The 18435-nt window shown below is 30.4% G+C and overlaps 1 protein-coding gene across 1 annotated transcript; it reads left to right on the plus strand.

The window, feature by feature from the left end:
- Window positions 1–6004: 6004 nt before the first annotated feature.
- Window positions 6005–11210, plus strand: LOC100798384 (mitogen-activated protein kinase kinase kinase 10). The gene is made up of 3 exons (XM_003544847.5): window positions 6005–6547; window positions 7266–8346; window positions 10686–11210. Exons 1-3 carry the CDS (start codon window positions 6147–6149, stop codon window positions 10974–10976), a joined length of 1773 nt encoding a protein of 590 aa, XP_003544895.1. The 5' UTR covers window positions 6005–6146; the 3' UTR covers window positions 10977–11210.
- The last annotated feature ends 7225 nt before the right edge of the window (window positions 11211–18435 follow it).

Raw genomic sequence — 18435 nt, forward strand, 5'->3', positions numbered from 1 at the left:
GCTGGTGGCGGCAGAACATAACAAGGTTTATGTATGTTATTGTTATGCTATGCATAGGCGAACCATGTTGTCGTGCTCTCTTATACGGGCCTCAAAACAGGCCCAGCCCCAAAATGACGACCCGATATCACTCCTTAATAATATATATAATTATAAAAAAGAAACAAAATTATCGTTTAAAAAGTTTAAGATCATCATCCAAGGCAACCTCTAGCATGGTCCTATAAGTTAGATGGTCTTTGGTGGACCGTTTTTATGGACCAATGGATTTATTAGGTGCACATAATAATACCATACATTTCATACATTGGATTATACTTCTTTTCCCTAAATTTGTCCATTTGAAACACCAATTGCCAGAATAGGTCTACCGTTTCTCATTCCAATAACTCTAGTTATGGGTATATACAATATCGTGGTGATTTTAGAAGTTATTGGATTTGTTAAAATTTAGCTTTAGATTATTAAGATAAATTTATTTTTCATAAACAACGAAGAGGGAACAACAAGATCTATGATTTTAATAGGTTTTGATTTCAAACGGTGGGGATAACGAAGATTAAGAAAGTGGAGAAAGAAAGGGTTGAGTGAAAAAGAATTCAATGTGAAAAATATATACTATACCAACAAAGATAAGATGAATCATATGGTGAATAAAAATTATCTGCTAAAGACTACTTACCTTATTTGATCACACTAGACGTTGTCTATCATCCAATCACGACTCATCATATATAGTAAATTTACTGACTTTATGATAATTACTTTAATAATCATATTAATAATGAATTATGGTTAGATGATATTATAAAAATGTTTTACATTATTAATGCACGACCATTAAACTTTATAAAAAATAAAAAGACATATTATTAAAAAAGTAAGGTATATATATATAAGAAAATGGTAAAAAAAATAAGGGTCTACCAAGAAAGGTGGGTTTCAACAATGTCTTGGAATGACTATTTCACAATCTGTTGAAAACAATGACATTGAGGCACAGAAGAAAGAAAAATTCACAAATTGGGGTCGGGCAATAAAGATGTTTACTACCAACCTGATTTATAGGAAAAATATTATGATCTATACTTGCCGTAGCAATTTTATTCCTAGTTACTGAACAATCAAAAACTCATGGTTATTATATAGTTTGTTACACCGAGCCTCATGTATCCAATGAGGAGAGTCTTGTTATCGCGGAGCTCATTAAAGACTTACTCAAATGATTACTAAAAAAAATAGAAAATTAAAGCTTTGATTTCAGCTCATAGAAATAGAGATAGGAAAATAAAGGGTGTGACTCTACTCTACTTAGGCAGAGATAGAAGAAATTATTTACTAACTCAATATATCTTTTAGCTATATGGACTAATCTTACATATCAAGTTTTATCGTGATGATCATATCTACTTTTATCTACTAGCATTGGCATATCTCGTATGGAGAATGTTTTTTTATTAGACATTTTTATACTTTTTTTTAGATATATTTCGCACATCTTTTTTAGAATTGGCTAAAAAGAACATTTCTCACACTAATTTTAAAATCATTTTCAGTCTATTTTTTTTTTTTTATAAACCAATTTTTCACAAAATCCATTTATAAATCCTTTTTGTACAAATACATTCTTAGAAGATAGAACCATTAAATTAGTATTGCTCATAAAAGCAAAGCCTCTACAAAAAAAAAAAAAAAGAATTTCAAAAGACAATTTCTCAACAAGATTGAACCTTTGTTACCTAACATGGTCTACTGACATAGTATATAATTTCAAATTATTTATGAACTTTATTCTAGTCCTATATAAGTAGTTTTTTAGATTTTTTTTTATATGTAAAACTATGAAAAACATTAAAGAAAAATAAAAAGAGGTGAATCGTGTTTTCAAACTTTTTCGCAAATCCATTTTTATGCAACAAGGTTTGACATTAAAAAATTGGATCGTCGTATACAAGTTGTAAAATAAGGTTTATATAATGCCAAAAAAAAAAAGTCTATAATGTTTTGATGAAATTTTCCATCAAGAGATAGGTAAAAACTTAGAGAAACAAAAAAAGATGAGAAAAGACAGTGAACACCATAAAGTTATATTGATTCGTCTAAAATTAATATTACATCAATTTTTAATTTTCCACCAAATAAGTCACTAACAACATTGTTAGTAGAGATGAATTGGATATAATCTCTCATACTCACACTTTACAAAAATTCTCGTATACAAATTCATATTCACACAAATACAAATAGTAATTTTAATACTTAATTTTCTGATTGGTACCTAAATACTCATACTCATATTCATTACTTATATTTTAATTAATTTATAAAAAATTGATAAATAAAATATTGATTGAAAATAGAATAGTACTTAAATTAAATATTCATTCAAATATCTTCATAAAACATAATAAATAGAAAAAATTGAGAAAAGAAGCAAATAAAGAAGGTAATATTTTTTTAAAAAAAATTTGGATTGTGACCTATCTATCTTTAAGTAAATAAATATCATGATCTATCTCTGTAAGAAATATAAATCTTTTTTTAATTAAATAACGTGATTTATCTGTTAATAAATAAAGAACGTGTTGTTTTTATTTTTATTTTTGATGAATTAAAACTTTTGCAAATAAATAACGTCCATGTAAATTTGACAATCTTTAGTTTTTACTTCCAACTTGTAAAACTTCTATTTTTTGTTCTTGCGTTCAACTTTCATCCCTAATAATATGCCAAGTTTGGAGATGGACGTTTTCCACAATAAGGATGAAAAATAGGATTTTAAAAATCAAGAATAAAAACAAAAGGATTGTGAATTTTACATGAACAAAAAACCACCATTAATCCTAATTTATTTGAAACATTTTATCTTAAAAGTTCTCATTTCCAAAAGAATAAATTTAGTTGAAAGTTAAAGATTTTTAAAGGTTATTTATTGCACTGAAAAAAGTAGAGAGAAAGTGATTCATTGTCTGAAAAGTGGACCCAAAGGAAAGAAAAATAAGTCGAAACAAAAATGCAAGTAATTTGTCAAGAAATTGATTGCCCTAATTAAGGGCCCATTATTAATTGATTTTATGTAGGATGTGGGTCACATGTGCCAACAACTTTAGCATCCTATCAAACCCCACTTTCATTCAATCAATGTGACCATCTAATCAGTGCATTACCATGCATTCACTCATTCTCCCTTCTTCAGTTCTGTTTAAATGGATTTGCATCACCTTCTTCTTTTCCCCTCCCTCTCTTATGTAATCTTTCTACCAAGGGCCTCATCACTATCTAATCAATCAACAACATGAGGACTTGGAAAAATATACAAATTATTCCTTTTTAATACAGTTGATTGCCTTCTACACCAAGGAAAGGCACTCAAATTGAACCCAAATATTGCTGTTACAAGAAAGACTTGGACTGCTTTAATTCATTAGTTTTGATTAAAAATTTGTTTCCATAGTCATAAAATTTTAGATCATTTAAGAATTAAAGTTAAAGATTATTTATATTTTTTTTTCTTATAACCCACAAAGACATATTTTATAAGAATAAAATTATGACGATCCGTGAAATACTTAAGCAAACAATACTTTAAATATAAAAAGATACTAATAAAACCTCAAAGTATTTAAATTTAGATATGATGTTAATGTAAAATTTAAAGTCTTAATAATATACTTTTGAATCCATTTTTTTATTAAAAATTATAGGAGATATATATTAAATAAGAAACGTTATCAACTAAATTTTGTACTAATTTAATAAATTTCAATCAATAATAAAAAAAATTCAAAAGAATGTATTGTTAATTTATATTGATCTCATCCAACTCAAGCACAATTATTTCCAATAAATAATTAGTGTTATCTCTATAAAAAAAAAATGTTCCTGTCATTTTTCATAATCTTAATATTTTATCACCCTTGCACACATAAAATCATATATATTTCCTTATATAAATTTATGCCAATTGCACCAAATTTTTGGTTTGCATCAAGGACACCCCCAATCAATCCTTGGAGACAATTGTACTAAGTTAATTTCTCTGACTCGCACATGCAGCCAACCAAACATGAGTACTGCACCCTTAAAATTTGACATATGAAAAACTTAATACTGTCCATAAAAACAATATTTTTAAAATTAAACTAAAGCGCAACAGCCAACATGCTCAACTAGTTTGACCATAAATGGGACGTTTTTACTTTTTTTTTTAATTGAATTATTTTTTGTTTTGCAGTATGATTCTATCTCAAATAAATTACTAAGTTAGTTTATTGACGATCTATGCGACCATGACTTAAGAAAACTTTGACCAATTTATCCTTTGATTTTCTTTTAAAACATTCGATGACTAATATTTGACATGCCACACTTAGTTAGATTGAAAAGAAAAAAATTGATTTAAAATGTTAAATTCCGAAAATTGAACTAAGCTCTTCTATTCAGAAGTCCTTAGCAAGGAAAATTGAAGAACCTAACATAATGCAAGCACCTTGCTTTTATGGCGTACGATGGAAATGCATGTCAATGGAGACAAGGCAAGTTTGTGTTGAGAAGTGAGTTGAGGTGCAATAAGAGGCTAATTCCTTCAAAAGATTAAGGCCAATGAGAAGGATTGAGGCTGTCGAGTTTAAAAGAGAGTGAATAGAGATAGAGGTTATGGGTCCCTAAATTGAAATGGATATTTTCAAACATATAAAGGAAAATCAACTTGTGAGATTAGGAGAAGAAAATAGATATTTTGTTAACAATTAAAATTTATTTATTTATAACCATTTTCAAAGGTAGAAGGACATATTTTTTATTTTTTATAATTTTAATTTTAAAATAAAACACAAAATAAATTATTATCTTAAAATAAAATAAAAAAATATGAGATACTACTTGTTGATTATTTATAAAACTCAAACTCAAAACCTATTTAAAGAATCAAAATTCAACCGTATTAACAACATGTCAACATATGAGGTGCATATAAGACTTAAATAAAAAAAATATAGTTTAAATAATCTTTTGATTCTATAGTTACACTTTTTTTTTTTAATTTGGTACTTATAATTTAAAACATGCCAATTTAGTTCTCATAGTTAGTGTTTTTATATCCAATTTGGTCATCGCCGTAAAATCACCTAAACATCATTTGTTCAACCATGACATGTTACTCCTACTCATTGAACTTGCCTTCTCTGCTCTTGACGACATGTTACTATTTTTACTGTTCATCAACCCCTAAATTACCTTCTACAATCGCAATACACCACCACCCAAAACAACACTTAAAAGCCACGTCATTGATCGAACAAACACCCGTAGCAGTGATCTCGATCTCACAACAAGGACCAAATTAGAAAGAAAAAGTTAAACTATAAAAATAAAAATCAAATAAGTATATTTAAATCTACTAGTATCAAATTGAAAAAAAAAATATTTTTGGTTGATGTAAATTAATGTTTTTTTGTTTATGTAAATTTATTTTTCTAATTTTATTTTTTATAAGTTAATGTTTTTTTTTTTGTTAACCAGTGTAGTTGATGTTTTTCTAATTTTGGTTCATGTAATTTTTTTAATTTTTGTATTTATAGTCCCTATAAATTTATGGTTACATTAATCAAAATTGAAAAGAAAAATAAACTTACACAAACTAAAAATAAATAAAATATCTTACAAAAACTAAAATTAAAAAAACACAAACATACAAAAACTAAAATTAAAAAAAAAACTTATAAAAATAAAAAAAATACTAACTGGCATAAGCCAAAAACATATTTAACCCAATTAAAAAATAAGTGTCACCATAGGGATTCGAGGGTATTTAAACCAAAAAAGAAAAATTCTTAGGATGTTATATACTCCATATTGCAAGACACTATGACCTACTAATTACTTTTTCTAAATTTTTAATTTTGTTTTTACTAAAATGGAGTTGAGGATACTTTAAAAGCAGCTATTGTATTGTTATCCCTGCTACCACAAAGTTTCTTTTTGCCGATTTACCTCAAAAAGTAGCAATAAAATATCCGACGGTTACATTACAAAAATGATTACACCCATTTATTATTACTTATTACTCCTCAACCTCATCACTCACTTTCCACACCACCACTTTCACCATCTTCCCCTCTCCCTCTTCTGAACTCACCAGTCCAACAATGGCCGCAGCCTTAGAATGTTGGTCCAGCCGCACCACCGCCGCCGCCGCCACCTCCACCGACGACGACACGGTGGAGCAAGTCCTCATGCGCACCCACCACAGATCCGAGGGAACCACCACCACTTCCACCCCCAACAACAACAACAACAAAGACCCTTCCTCCGCCATCCCCGTCCACAAGAAGCTCCAGAAGCTCACTCGCAACGTCTCCGAAGCCATCGCTTCCTTTAGAAACTCCCTCAACCTCGATTCTCCGCCTTCTTCCAAAGCCGATGCTTCTTCCCGGAAGCTCGCGTGGGGAAGCGTTGTTCGCAATCTTACTCAGCTCTACCCCGGTAGCCAGCTCCCTGAGAAGCTCATGTCCAACATTCGCAAGCATTACGATTCCTTGCCCCTCAGGTTCCTTAACAAAATGGCATCCTAAGTTAGTTTTTTTAACTAACTGTAGCCATCGCAGTTGCAGATTTTGTCGCAATTCTTGATATTACAGAAAATAAATCTGCTGCGGCAATTGTGGTCGTCATGCAGTTGCGGCCGAGCCTTTATTAAAAATCTTGATGTGTGACTGATATGACTGTAGTTGCTGTTACAATTACAATTTCTTCGCAATCCTTGATATTGCAGAAAAAAAAAAAATCTGTTACAGCAAAAGTAATTGCGGTGGAGACTTTATTAAAAATCTTGACGTGTGACTAAACTGAAATTGAGTTGTTTTTTTTGAAACCTTGATGCCAATCACCCGTCTTTTCACACCAATGCTTGATCTTGATTTCTACTTTTCATTTTTCCATCATGGGTTTTGCTTCTTCTTCTTCTTCTTCTTTTTTTTTTTTTTGCATTTCTACACTCTCCTAAGTTCACTCATGGTTTTATTTTAAATTGTGGTTTTCTTTTTCGATATTGCGAACGAATGTGACTGATGTAACCACAATTGCGGTGACAGACAAACACCATAAAAACGTCAAGGCTGAAATCACGGTCACTGACTATTTCTAAAAACTTTGAGCTTACTGCTTTAGCTTTGAACAACTTAAAAAGTCAATAAACACGAGTTATGGAATCATGGGTGTTTTGTATTTTTGGCTTCTTCTCATATTTTTTATTCGTTGTTTTGCAGTTATGCACAGGCGGAGTTTGATATGAAGGATGTGTTTCTTCACATAAAGTTGATGGAGCAAGCTTCAGAGAGTGACCAGCCTGCGATTTTGATTCAAGAGGAGTGTGATTACGAGGTTCAGGGGTCTGCTTTGAGGCTCACGTTTGCTTGCAACTCTCCGATTTCGTGGCCTGCGATGTCCGGTGCGTTGGATAGTTCCTCCATTTGCTGCAAGAGGATGCAGATCTTTGAGAAGAAGGGTTTCACCTTGGGGGTTGTGCTTCTTGTGGTTCAATCTGGGCATGATAAGTTGGTGAGGACCAGGGTTGAAAGTGCTTTGAAGTTTGCCATGAAGAGGCCGAAAACCGGTGCTGTCAAGCTTCCCTTTGGGCTTTGTGGGTGCCAAGAGGAGAATTCTAAAGGGGGAGACCTTGTGGAGATTGAAGAAGAAATCAGTGATGGTTACCGTGGGAAGGAGTTTGAGAATTCAGGCCAAAGGATTCAGCTTCAGGTGCCTTTGCCTTCTTCATCTTTTGTTGTGTCAGTGGACGAATGGCAGACCATAAAGTCAGGTGGGGATGAGATTGAGAAATGGTTGTTGAACTCAGATAGTGTTGAGTTTGTTGAGCAGATTGGGCCGAATTCGTTTAAGGGAGTGTATTTGGGGAAGAGGGTTAAGATTGAGAAGCTGAAGGGGTGTGATAAAGGGAATTCTTATGAGTTTGAGCTCCACAAGGATCTGCTGGAACTCATGACTTGTGGTCATAGAAACATTCTGCAGTTCTGTGGTATTTGTGTGGATGATAATCATGGGTTGTGTGTGGTGACCAAGTTCATGGAAGGTGGATCTGTTCACGACTTGATGATGAAGAACAAGAAGCTTCAGACTAAGGATATTGTGAGGATTGCTGTTGATGTGGCTGAAGGGATCAAGTTTATGAATGACCATGGTGTTGCATATAGAGACCTTAATACACCGAGGATTCTGTTGGATAGGCATGGGAATGCTTGCTTGGGAGACATGGGTATAGTCACTGCCTGCAAAAGTGTTGGAGAAGCAATGGAGTATGAAACTGATGGTTATAGGTGGCTAGCTCCCGAGGTTTGTCCCTATTCATTCACCCTCATTTTATTTAGCAAAATACTTGTTGCAATTGTGCAACATTGTGTCACAGGATTATGTTCCATAGTCATATGTAGTTCTGTAGTGTTTTTGCCATGCATAGTCCGAAATATTCTCCAGCTGACCAGCTTTTTCTTTATAAGAAAATAAAAAGTGAAGAATAGGATCACAATGTGGTATCTATTCTTTTTAAAAGATAGGGCCCCTCCTTCTCAATAGTTTGACACCTAGACCTACACACCTAATCTAAATCCTCCTGGCTTTTAGGTAAGATAATAGATGACAATGTGTTATATGCTTTTTACCTGCTGCTCCAGAAAATCTTTTGACATGTAATGGTCTGCTTTTTCTAAACATAAGGTGCAAAAATACTAATGCTCCTATCCTATGCTCATGGATTCGCTATATGCATCCTCAATCAATAAAACTTTTTCTATATGCACCAACTTTATTCTCACTGATTTGGTTAGAAATTTATGACTTTGGCACAAATTATAAGATCGAAATCTCTCCAACGTGGAAATGAAAATGATTGTCTGCTTGTGATGCTTATTTGGCCAACTTGGTGTACTCCTCCAGGAATTTTAGAACTTTACCAATTTACCAGCACTGACTGCACTGTAGCACCTAGTATTCAAACATTGGCTCGAGCCATTTTCTCTACCCCTTCTTACCCTGAAAAAGAAGTTATGTCTACCAGCTTGGCACTAATGAAGTTTCTTAAAACATTCAATGTATCCTGCATGTGTTCAAGGAAGAATGACAGATATGTTATTACTGTCTGCCTTGTAAAGTTTAGTGTCTATAATATGTTGATTCTCCTAAATGATGTTTCAGCAACAGTAATGTATAGGAGTAGGATCCAATTGTAATTTAAATTTTCTTCACTCTCTCTCTGCCTGGTTTCTCTGTTTGCCCTCATACACTAGCTAGTTCAGTGACAAATTCCAGTCTAAAGCGTTTTAGCCCTTTTATCTTTTTTGTCTGTTCTTCATGTTTCAGTACACCTTGAAAAAGACATACTAGATATTCAACTAGAGAGCAATTTAGAGTAACTTTTGTGTGCTTTATTGTCCCAAAGAATGCTGTTTAGATCCATTGTATGAAAAGCAATGCTGAACTAACATTTTAAAAGAAACTTTACGTCACTTGTCCTGGCATCATTGTTTGAGCATGCCTAACATGTCTTAATAATTGTTTTCTTGCTTTCACTTTGTTGTGTTTACCTTTATTTAAGCACTCGTGTATATCATTAGGAAAATAAGTGTGCTTGTGCAATGCCAATTATACCATAATTAATGCCGCGCTGGAGCCCGCATGTCCTAAGGCTTTAAACCTTTAACATGATCTTTGCCCCAGCACTCTAGCTATTTGTCCTACTGATAAAGGTACTCAGAAATCCCTCACACCTCGTGTGCAGGCAGAAAAAAACATACAAAAGCTATCCACTAAAGCCATTCATTCAAAGAGAAAAAGTGAGTACTGAATAGAAACACATGTCCGAAGTTTTTTTCTCACAAGAGTGATTATTTGATTGTTGTGGATAAACAAGTTGGTTGTCATGCTTTATTAGCAAGTCTTACAAGAGAAAATTTCGTTACATATCACTTACAAACACACCAATTCACGTGTGTATGTGACAAACATTCATTTTGCGTGACCCAGGCCACCTACACACAAAAATGAGTGAGATGACAAGTTGCCACTATAATAGATGTGTAGTTGTGTACTAATATGTGCTGATGATTTTGTATCTAGACTTCTTTTTTTCCCCTTTTGGAGTGTTGAGTGCATGATATTGTCTTTGAAGAATGAAAACTAGTGATAGATTATACTCCCTTTTGGAGTATATTGTAGATTTAAAATTTTGCAAGGATCTATCCATTATTAATAATTTTCTTGCACTATGTTTTGTTTGGATGAGAGGAAGGAAAATATGAATAGTAATGCATTTTTTTGTTTGGTTGAAAAGAAAATTGAAAGGAAAAAAAAAGGAAAGTTAACTTTTAGAAACAGTTTTAAATTTTTTTCTTAGTTTTGGTTTTTTAGTACAAATTTTTTTAGAGTTTAATTTTTATGTATTATTAGTGTAAAAAGTTTCACACCAGCAACTAATCAAAAGTTATTCTTAAAATGACTTTTAAAATAATTACTATAAAAGTCAATTAAGTTATCATACGTGATAATTTATGATTAAATAATAATGTAAAAATTCTTTACATTGTTGATGCATATACTATTTATTTTATTCAAATATTTTTTTTTCGTTGTACACATGCTGACTAGTTTTAGTCTCATTTTTGTTGGGCTGGGATCAGATAATTGCAGGGGACCCAGAGAATGTGACAGAGACATGGATGAGTAACGTTTATAGTTTTGGGATGGTAATTTGGGAGATGGTAACTGGTGAGACAGCTTATTCTTCATTTTCACCTGTGCAAGCAGCAGTTGGCATTGCTGCATGTGGCCTTCGACCTGAAATCCCAAAAGACTGCCAACAAACTCTAAAATACATTATGACAAAGTGCTGGAACAACAACCCTTCCAAACGTCCTCACTTCTCTGAAATTTTAGCCATATTACTGCGACCAAACAACAACAATAGATAAATTTCTATATATAACAAGTTCATGGATAAGGAAATGATAACAAGTCCATGGAAAAACATGAACCCCCCCATATGCTTTTATGGCAGTAATGAAGATGTAAATTTTCTGCTTTTATCATCTCTTCTTGACAACATAAAAAATCTAAATGTCTGTCATCATAATTCTACTGTTATTTTCCCCTTGTACTATGATTCTCTGAAAATGAATATAATACAACAGAGAAAAATTTAAGTACCATGTATTTTTTTTTACTATGTTATAGCTGAAAATATATTTTTCTTCATCTCAATATAAGTATTTTCTTAATTTATTTTATATAAATAAAAAAATTAATAAATAAATAAATAATAATAGTGATTTTACAAAACTAACATTAATATTAATATCACATTGAAAATATTAATATCACATTGAAAAGTCGAATGCATCACTTATTTTGAGATAATTTTTTTCTCAAATGTAATACTTATTTTGGAATAAAGAGAATATTAGTTTTATTGATAATTACCTTTTGCTAAAAAATTTAAATGATTTATTCACGAGATTTGGATATGACATCATACGGGAGGGATGCAATTCTAGTTTTACTCATTTTAATTAATGTAATTAGTTTAAGTATATTTTAGATATATATAAGTGTATTTTTAATAAAAATAAAATTTTATCTTGACAATTTAAATAATAGAAGTTGGCACTAACTATTACCCTCAAGGTTTATCCTATTACAATAGGCTTCACATTTATGAGAGGTAAAATGGGAGCATTATCTCGTGGAAACTAGGATAATGTCTGAGAAGCAATAGAAAAGCCAACAAATGACACGTTTTTGGGTTGGTTCTTCCTTTGTTTGTTCCACAGTGGCTATCTTAAGGGTATCATAAAGGGGTCCCATTTGATTTTATGTTTCTTTAGTGGTGAAATAATCCAACCCTTTCAGCAACGAAGTGACGTGCTTCTTGCTTGTGCCGGGCACAATATTTACACATATATGCTCCCATCATTGCATTGAGCCTCATGAGTATGGATCACAATGAATAGGGTCTTAGTATCTATGAGAATAATAATTATGATAATTAATGTTTGGTATTGATTAAGAAATTTAAAATATAAATATTTTAAATAAAAGATGAAAAATTATATTATTTATTATTTTTTTGTTTTTTTATAATTTATATAATAAATATTTTTTATTTTAATTCCTTAACTAAGGTTCTAAGGACATTAATTAACAACACCCTGACTTTAACTTTCGTTTTCATACCTATATATTTATACCTTCATTCATTATTCACACTTAACTTATATATAAAGTCAATAAATTATTCTGAGTAAATTGAGAATTTATTTTTAAATCACTCAAATATGACAATAAATACATCTAAACATAACATTAAAAGCAACAAAATATAACTTTGAGTAATTCAAACACGTCATATCTATAAAACATTATAAACGTAGTCATTTAACAGTTACATAAAAAAAAACTATATATTTACTCACTTATAACAAAATAAAGAAAAAAAATTATCAAATAAAATAATAATTCTTGTAAATTTGAAGCAGTTAGAAAATGTTAAACATTGTTTTATCAACGTCTTGTAAATTTGTCCGAGTTTAGGCACTTGCAGAGAAATTGGAAGTGTGGGGTTTGACAAATTAAGCAAGACAAAAAAATTGCTACTTGTGGCAAATTGGCTAGAAATTTAATTCATATATATCCGCATGCGCAAAACAATCTCAAATGAAAGCTAAATTGCTTAACGTTGAATTACAATTCCTCTAAGGTGCTACTAATATTTCTTTTTTATATTTCATTTTTATAATTTTTAATTATATGATATAAAAATGAGTTTATCCTTGCTATGCAAAAACCGATATAACTTAATATATATTGTCTAAAATAGATATATTATTAACTAAAGAATACTAAAAAAGAAAAAAATAAACTAATCGATCATTTTTCGTAATACATCATTAAATAATATTATAATCATTATTAAAGATACTAAAAAAAGAATGAAATAATTAATTAAATAAAAATAAAATTATTTATATTTAATAGAAAAATAATTGAATATAACTCTAATGAAATGAATAATAAAATAGATTCTATTTACATAATAAAATAATATTGATATGAATTAATAATTTAATTAAATAATACATTTAGTATTTCTAGAGAAAATGGATATGTAATTATTAGGTCATATCATCACATAAAATCAAATCTTTTTATATATAGTAGACAAGTAACTATATCTGATGGATAATTGTGTAACAACCTTGAATGTCATTACATGAAACATCAATATTTTAATATGGAAAGATTCATTTTTACTTCTTATAATACTTTTGAATTAGTTTAAATTAATGAAAATACGCATAATATTTTCATGAATATAAACATGTCAAATAAACTTTACCCATAAAAAGTTCTCCAGGCCTAAAACATAAAGTTACATGTGCCCAAGACAATACATAATCAAAATACCATAAACAAATCTCAAGGGTCCCACTAAGAAAATAAATACAACATAGATCTAAAATCACATCTAGACCTTAATCTAGTCCCCATTATGACAGAGCATAAATAGATGACTAAAGGTCGGATCTCACCCCTAAGTCCATCACAACGTTTGCCTTACCCTGAGTGACATACTACTCAGAAGTTACATTATAATCTGCTCTTGTATCAAATGATACAATCATCACAATTCAACAAAAAAATGCAAAGGTAATTTCATTTGAAAAAAAAATATCATATGATTGAAAACAACATAAGATCACCATTTCACAAGATACATAGAAAATCCTTCACATTTCCAATATTAATGTGATTATACAATTGATCAAGTAACAATATTATTCTCAAGTCACAAATATTAATGCTCATGTCTAACTATCATGTTATGTCATGTTGATTCTTTACTCTTGGAAGACTTCACCTTTGAGTGATTAACTCAAGTACATCTCTTAACATAGTCATACTCTATGATCTAACCATTCGGGGAGACTTGAATTAATTCTATGGAGGAGTGTGGTTTTAACGAAAATGAATGAACGTGGGTAGTGACTTATCTCGGTAAGGCTTGTAAAGACCTTATGATGTAAGCTCCATTGGAGCTTGTAGGCCTAGGATCTTCTTCATCAATGGATTTATTTGCTTCTTGGAAGATGAATGGCAGCGGAATGGAGAAGGAAGAGAGAGAGGAGATGCCACTTCAAGGAGAAGATGAGTCTAGAAGAAGCTCACCACCATAGGAGGCCATGTATAAGAGCTTGGAGGAAGAAGAAGATGAATGAAGGGAGATGAAAAGAAGAGCACGAAATTTTTTGCTCTAAAAGAGCTCTGAAGAGAAGAGCATGAAGTTTAATTTTCAAATTATCAAAGTTCAAAAAAAGCACACACATGAACTCTAAGTGTCACACAAAATTGGAGGGAAATTTGAATTTTTATTCAAATTTCACTTGAATTTGAAATTGAATTTGTGGAGCCAAATTTTGGAGTCAAAATTTCACTAATTATGATTAGTGAATTTTACCTATGGTTCAGCCTACTAATCCAAGATCAAGTCCAAGATTCTCCACTAAGTGTACTTAGGTGTCATGAGGCATGTAAAGCATGAAGGACATGCACAAAATGTGACTATATGATGTGACAATGGGGTGTAGCAAGCAAATGCTCACCTCCCCCTCTAAAATTTAATTGGATTGGGCTTCTCCCAATTCAATTAAATTTATTTCCAACCACACACATCAAATATTCACTTAATGTATGTGAAATTACAAAACTACCCCTAATACAAAAACTAGTCTAGGTGCCCTAAAATACAAGGACTGAAAAATCATACATTTCTAGGGTACCTTACCTATATTGTGGAACCCTAAATACAAGGCCCAAAAAAATAATGAAACCTTAATCTAATATGTACAAAGATAAGTGGGCTCATACTTAGTCCATAGGCCCGAAATCTACCCTAAGGCTCATGAGAACCCTAGGGCCTTCTCTTGCATTTCTAACTCAATCTTCTTGGAGTCTTCTATCCAATGTCCTTGCGGGGTAGGATTGCATCACCTTAACTTATTGAGGGATTCGTTCACTCATTCATTCTATAGGTTCATTTGACGTTAGCCATCACGAAAACCTCCAGCACTAGGTTGAGGGTCCATCGGCTACTCACAACTTATGTGTCTACTCACATGCAATGACATTCATCAATGCATGTATGTTATGATCATTCAAACCAATATCATACGTCATCATACATTCATTCATCAATATCCAAACCATAAGATGTTATAATATCATAGATTTGCCATTCATCATGTGATCATCACGCCCATAAATTCACCTATAGTTCAGTAAGCATAACAAGACATTCTAATGCCTTTAATTCCTGCAAACAACTCACAAAAACTCATATGGATATAAATCTCATGATCTCTCATAAACCCAATTGTAATTATAAAACAACAACATCTCAGCCACATCTCATATCATCATCAAGAAATCAACCAACACAACCCAAGACATTTATCACTCAACATAATTATCTCCTCATCAATACAATATTCTCAATAACAACATGATAAATTAGCAGCAATAAAATCTTAGACTAAACCATGAATCATATATAAAGTATATTGTGTTTAAAATTACAATCTATATGAAACTTTTACTTGCTACCGACAACTTGACCATTGTTCACTAATTTAATCATTTATAAAGTTATACACAATATTTTTAAGTGTAACCAAAGCCATTAGTTAACTAACATCCAAAGTTACAACTTTCATAAAGATCACTTTTCCAAAATCATACTCTATGACCGAGTTTTGGGCATTGTAATTGATTATAACTGATTGTAATGGATTACAGCATAGCTCGGGTAAACCAAAAATTCCGTGGGCTCGAATTAATCAATTACAATCAACCCAAAATCCAAAATCAACCTTTGCAACTCATTTTAATTGATTATCACATGATGTAATTAGTTAGAATGATTCAAAACTACAAAAAGTTACGATTTTTAAGCAAAGACATCATCTTTTTATCAAAAAATCATTCCTTTCAATCCAAAATATTTAACAATGGATTTAAGTTTCAACAAAACATTTTCTAACATTACAAAACATCCAAAATAAGAAAGGGATGAACTTCCTTTACCTATCAACTCAATGAGTTAACTTTGAGATGAAGAAGAGAAAATAAAGAGAGAGACTTTGAGTCCAAAATGAAAGCTTTCCTTCACTCCTACAATAATTTTACATCATCCATATCATTTTAAATTCCAAAACCAACAGAGAACACATTAAAACCTTGGAAATGAACATTTTCATAGAGTTTTGAAGGGTGTTCATGGAGAAAAACAAGAATGAACACAAAGAGAGGAAAAGTGGGATTCACCTCACCTAGGAACAATCAATAAACACTAACGAGTGAGGAAATGAGCTCTCTTTTGCACAACATAAAAACTCTAAGCTTCTCCAATGTTGTTTTTCTTGGAGGTGAGAAAATCAATGAAAATGAGATTTTGTTGTGAGAAGTTTCTAAGGGTTTATGAGAGGTTTTTGGTAACTCTATAGCTTCTCTCTATGCACCCTAGCTTCTACTAAACACATCTACCTTTCTCATAAATCAAAAGTTCATCCTTTTGGCCCAAACACACCAAAACTCATTAATATACATAGAATACATGCTTAACATCACTAATTCTTCAATTAATTAATTCATTCAAACACTTAACTTAAATTTTATTTCTCTTGTAATTTAATTAAATCACTTGAAAAAACAATTATAAAATTGTATATCATAGAGACAAAAATTATTCAAAAAAATTGTTCAATAGATAGATCACAATAGTTAAAATATATATTGTACAAATACTTACATAAAAAATATTATTATTTATAGGTAGTACTAACATTATATTCATATTTTTATTGTAACATATAACTACAAATGTCAACAAATCTATTTTTTTAATTAATGTTAATAATTTATTTTATATGAAAAAAAACTAATGATTAGTTATAAAATATAATTTTTTTTATCAATAATATCTCTTATGAAAACCATGTATGTTTTTAAGTTACACACAAACCTTTTATAAAGGCCATACTTTGTAAAAAAGATCATATAACATGCAAATGTAAAATTATTTAAACATATATTAAAATTAATAATTTTTATATGTTAGTTAAATCTTTATAAACATATGTTTACATAAAGTAAAAGAATTACTAAGAAATTCATTAAAAATTATAACAATATAACAATGTAAAAGATTATAATCTTATCACCAGACACAAGTTATTACCCTAGCATAAAAAATATTCATATTTGTGACAAATGGACACAAAAACCTAATGTTTATAACTTTAGGCCTAATGTGTATAAATGGAGTGAAGTAAACTTGAAACATATAGAAAATGTCTGGAATCGAATTGGTAAAAAGGAGGGCTAAAGTTTGAATGCAAATACATTTTAGATTATAAATTTAACAGTGTACAACATAACATAATTTGATAAAAATATATATCAATTTGAATAAGAATATAATTCTGTTATCAATTTCAAATTATGAAAATGATATTGATTAAAGTTAAGGTTATGTATGGAGTTAAAGTTAACATCGATTGCTAAACTCCTTTTTTTCTTGATGCACCTTTAAGAGTTTTCATTTGTGGCAAAGATCCCAACAACAGTTATTTGAACATCGCTTGCTGTAGCAACAATTGTTGACTCAATTGGCTTAGATTAATAGTTGTTGAGTCGATAACTGGATTCTTCAATGGGATTCAAAAGCTCACTCATTACAAAGTGGTCGAGTAGATTCATGAGAGGCAAAAGCAGGCTTCTTAACCCATTTACTATGAAACCCTTAGAAAGAAAGTTAAAGCCACTTCCTGCAAGTGACTGGAGTATCATAGCAAAAACACTATATATACAACAAGTAGGTGCTCCAAAATGTATTATATGATGCAATTTATTAACTTTATATATATATATATATATATATATATATATATATATATATATATATATATATATATATTTGTGTTATTTATACTTTATATAACATATAACCAACTTAAGTTTTTCCATAATGAGTTGTTTGTTGCTGTTTTAAGAGTGAAGAACAAATTTACTTAGACATTATGATTTGTAACGAACAAAAACAATATAGTATAAAAAAATGTATTTAAAAATATAATTAGTGTAATTTATACACTTTATTTATATTATATATATATATATATATATTTATCTTATTTAGGATTTTTTATATTATTGTAGGTCAATTTTTTAACGATTAGAAATTAAATAGCATGGGTAGTAGAAAATTAGTTTAAAAAATTTCAATTTTTTTAATGAAAGTATTGGAGAAGTCATTACATCAACGACACCCATAAATTTTTTCATTATTATTAGTATTCTTTTTTGGGTTTGAATTAT

This window comes from Glycine max, chromosome 14, assembly GCF_000004515.6.
Source record: "Glycine max cultivar Williams 82 chromosome 14, Glycine_max_v4.0, whole genome shotgun sequence".
Lineage (NCBI taxonomy): Eukaryota > Viridiplantae > Streptophyta > Magnoliopsida > Fabales > Fabaceae > Glycine > Glycine max.

Bases quoted from the DNA above. Each gene is read 5' to 3' on its own strand.
- LOC100798384 (XM_003544847.5), top strand. From the start codon at position 6,147: ATGGCCGCAGCCTTAGAATGTTGGTCCAGCCGCACCACCGCCGCCGCC. The intron at 6,548-7,265 runs GTTCCTTAACAA...GTTGTTTTGCAG, and splicing joins TACGATTCCTTGCCCCTCAG to TTATGCACAGGCGGAGTTTG. The intron at 8,347-10,685 runs GTTTGTCCCTAT...GGCTGGGATCAG, and splicing joins ATAGGTGGCTAGCTCCCGAG to ATAATTGCAGGGGACCCAGA.